This window comes from Benincasa hispida, chromosome 7 (assembly GCF_009727055.1).
Source record: "Benincasa hispida cultivar B227 chromosome 7, ASM972705v1, whole genome shotgun sequence".
NCBI lineage: Eukaryota > Viridiplantae > Streptophyta > Magnoliopsida > Cucurbitales > Cucurbitaceae > Benincasa > Benincasa hispida.
Window position 1 is genome coordinate 21,876,953 of NC_052355.1, and position 3,989 is coordinate 21,880,941.

Below are 3,989 nucleotides of genomic sequence, written 5' to 3' on the forward strand. Positions count from 1 at the left end.
CGCGTCCTTCTCTCTTATATCTCACTTTCCTTTCTCTCTGCTCCAAAATTCTTCATCAATGGCGATTTCACTCCAAACCTTCTTCCAAGAACGAAAAATCCCTTTTCTCTTCACTCTCTCAGTTCTCATCATTTGCTTTCTCATCCTCTTCTTCACCGATTCCTTTTCCCTCAACCCTCTTGTTCGTACTTACTCCTTTCTTCGATCCCCTTCTCTAACCCCCTCTTCTTCTTCTTCTTCTTCTTCTTCTGGGGTTGATCTGAACCCATCTTCTTCAGATTCTCTTCTTCCTCACGATCTTGATTTCTCTTCTTCTTTAACGGTGAATCTAACCTGGAAGCTCTGTGATGGGTCTGTAGCCGTCGATTTCATTCCCTGTTTGGATAACTTCAAGGCGATCAAGGCTTTGCAATCGAGGAAACACATGGAACATCGTGAACGTCATTGCCCTAATCCCAGTCCGCGCTGTTTGATCCCTCTTCCCATTGGTTATAAGGTCCCCGTTCCCTGGCCCAAGAGTAGGGACATGGTGAGCAGCTTCATTCTTTGCCAAGGTTTGTTGATGATCTTGTATTTTTTGGAGGATTTTATGTTATGTTCAAATTGGGATTTTCTTGTTGGGTTTTGTGTTTGTCTCCTTGGGAATTTGTGATTATTATTGATTTTATTGAAAACCCTTTTGTTGTAGATTTGGTATGATAATGTTCCTCATCCCAAGCTTGTTGAATACAAGAAAGATCAACATTGGGTGGTTAAGTTGGGAGAGTATCTAAACTTTCCTGGAGGTGGTACACAGTTCAAGGATGGAGTTGATCATTACATTTACTTCATTCAGAAGGTGCTTTTTCGCTTATTTCTTCATTGAGTTCATCTATTTATGTATTGTGTAGCTTAACTAGCTGAGATTAAGATGGTGTTTATATGGTCTTTTAGGATATTCCAGTTTAGTAATCTATCTAGTCTGTACATCTTCCGCTGCCAGTATAATTTTGTATGAATCTCGGTTTGAATTTATATCACTTGACTGAATTTGGAACAGAGTTTACCGGATATCAAATGGGGGGAAAACATCAGAGTTATTCTAGATGTTGGCTGTGGTGTTGCTAGCTTTGGTGGCTACTTACTGCAGAAGAATGTTCTTGCTATGTCATTTGCCCCTAAGGATGAACATGAAGCACAGATACAATTTGCTTTAGAACGGGGAATTCCCGCTACTCTCTCGGTCATTGGAACTCAGAGGCTGACATTTCCGGATAACGCATATGATTTGATACATTGTGCTCGTTGCAGGGTCCATTGGGATGCAGACGGTAGTATTTGATAAATTGAGTTGTATTTTTCAATAGTAATCGATTGATTTTATGTGAATAATTTGACCTTTTTATGGAAATTGTGGCAAAAATTGTAGGTGGAAAACCATTATTGGAGCTCAACAGGATTCTCAGGCCTGGTGGATATTTCATATGGTCAGCTACACCAGTTTATCGTGACGATGAAAGAGACAAGAATGTTTGGAATGGTTTGTGTTTTTGTTACAATATCTTATTTTAGTTTCATATAACTCGTGGACAACATTGTTAAGATGGTTTTAATTGATAACTTACAGCGATGGTGTTGCTAACGAAGTCAATGTGCTGGAAGGTTGTGAAAAAGACTTCTGATTCATCTGGGGTTGGTCTTGTAATATATCAAAAGCCCATCTCGACATCTTGCTATGAGGAACGTAGCGAAAATAACCCTCCTATATGTGATGAAAAGAACAAGAGAAATAACTCTTGGTAATTTTTGGAAATTCATAAATATGTCTACCCTTTTATTTTGGCAGCAACATAGTGATATATAATCGATATCATCATGCTCAAGTTGTTGAAATCTGTTTATTTTGTTTTCCCTTTTCTTTGGATAGGTATGTTCCCCTGACTAGATGTATTTCCCAGCTTCCAGTTGATAGCGAAGGCCACTATTATAATTGGCCTTCGCCATGGCCGCAGAGACTAACTAGCCAACCTCCTAGCTTGTCGGTTGAACCAGGTGCCGAGGAGAAATTCTTTGAGGATACCAAACGTTGGTCTACTGTTGTGTCAGATGTATATCGCGATAACATTGGAGTAAACTGGTCGACCGTCCGAAATGTGCTGGATATGAATGCTGGCTATGGAGGGTAAAACATATACAAATAGTGAATATATGAGCACTGAGTTCCGTTTTTAGATCTGTAATTTGGTGAACTTGCTGTTTCAAGTCTTTATATTATGACTGACAGAAAATTCCCTTGTTTAGATAATCTAGTAGTAGTATGACTATGATCCTAATTTAACGTCTTTATTTTTAGTTATACGACTTTGGGAAAAACCAGACTGCTCAACTCCAAATCTGCCAGTTTGTTCTTGAATTCTATTTAATAAGTTCAATTACTTAACTTTTATAAACTCCTTAATTTTCAGGTTTGCAGCTGCATTGATTGATTTACCACTTTGGGTTATGAATGTTGTCCCCATAGACGTACCAGATACTTTGTCCGTCATCTACGATAGAGGATTGATCGGTCTCTACCATGATTGGTGCGAGTCCTTCAACACCTACCCTCGAACCTACGATCTGCTACATTCTAGCTTTCTCTTCACATCTCTTAAGAAAAGGTAAGACATCATATAATGTCAATACACTAATCATAACATCCATTTTAGATTGGGACTCAACAAGTGGAAAACATCGTTGTAGAGGTTTGAACTTAGAATTTCTTGTTGAAGCAATTGGTACAAAAGGAAGAGATACAATCTCTTTTAGGAAAGAAACTTTTATTAAGTATGTACAAAGATGAACACTTTTAAAAGAAGCCTTTTTCACTCTCTCAATACACACTTGCTTTTCTTCACTTTAAGGTTGTCTAACTCTCTAGTTTTTCTTTACTCACATATAGGGCCACACCTCCTATTTATAGGCATAAGATCTTGGAGCTCAAGTAAGGATCTCTCTACATTGTTTTTGGATTCTACAAAGATTTTAGATATTTCTTGGATTATCCTTATCTAAAGAGAATTCGCTAGAAATCCTGGAACCTAAAGAAAGCTTAGGATATTTCTAGATCTAATTCTAGAAATGTCTATTATTCATACTTCAAAAAGTTTAGAATAGTTAGTGTTGCCTTCTACTTTAACATTTCTTGCTTTGGCATCCAGTTAAATTACACTACAAATTCAAATGCTTAAATCAATAGGGTTAAGCTATTAAGGTACATACAACCTTTTATACATATTCTTGACAACCTCTAATACATACATATGATCACTGTATTTTATCTAGTTATCATAGCTCTTTGTTCCTAAGCTTCAGCGACTTCGATTATCTTTTTAGATGCGATGTCATAGCTACGGTTGTGGAGATGGACAGAATATTGCGGCCAGGCGGATATGTTGTGATTCAGGACAACATGGAGGCAATAAAAGTGCTTGGTCCTATCTTTCACTCACTTCACTGGTCAGTTTCTGTTTATCAAGATCAGTTTCTTGTTGGAAAAAAGGGATTTTGGCGGCCATAGGCTTCCTCATACAAAGTGAAAAACAGAGTTTGACAAATTTTAATTCTTTCCTTAGTTCTTTTTTTTACTACGTTTCAATTGTGAAAGAAAATACATCATGAGAGATATTATACAACCTGCAGTGATTATATTTGAGGTCAATTTCTTGGTGTATGTAATGACGCCTCGATATTATTTTTGTAGTTTCTTTGAACAGATGCTTTAATAATTTTAGAAAATTCTTCCTGATGTGATTCTTGTGCCTGAATATGTATAATGGGTTAAAATTTATTATAATAATTTGGGCATTTCATCATTAGTCGGGTTAGAACTTACCATATAATATATTATATGTGAATTGAATAGATGTGAATTGAGTTGTATTTATTTTGGTACCAGAATTTTGTTATATTTTTAGAAATGTCATGATTATTCCGATATTACTCCACTCAAGGATTGAAGCATCTCTATT

At 36.6% G+C, this 3,989-nt stretch overlaps 1 protein-coding gene across 1 annotated transcript; it reads left to right on the plus strand.

Annotated features, from left to right (window-relative positions):
- Positions 1–3,785, plus strand: LOC120081432 (probable methyltransferase PMT23). Its single transcript, XM_039036283.1, has 8 exons — positions 1–529; positions 689–838; positions 1,040–1,310; positions 1,409–1,519; positions 1,607–1,778; positions 1,907–2,161; positions 2,445–2,639; positions 3,355–3,785. The coding sequence occupies exons 1-8, from the start codon at positions 59–61 to the stop codon at positions 3,536–3,538; spliced, it is 1,809 nt and encodes a 602-aa protein (XP_038892211.1). The 5' UTR covers positions 1–58; the 3' UTR covers positions 3,539–3,785.
- Positions 3,786–3,989: the final 204 nt, after the last annotated feature.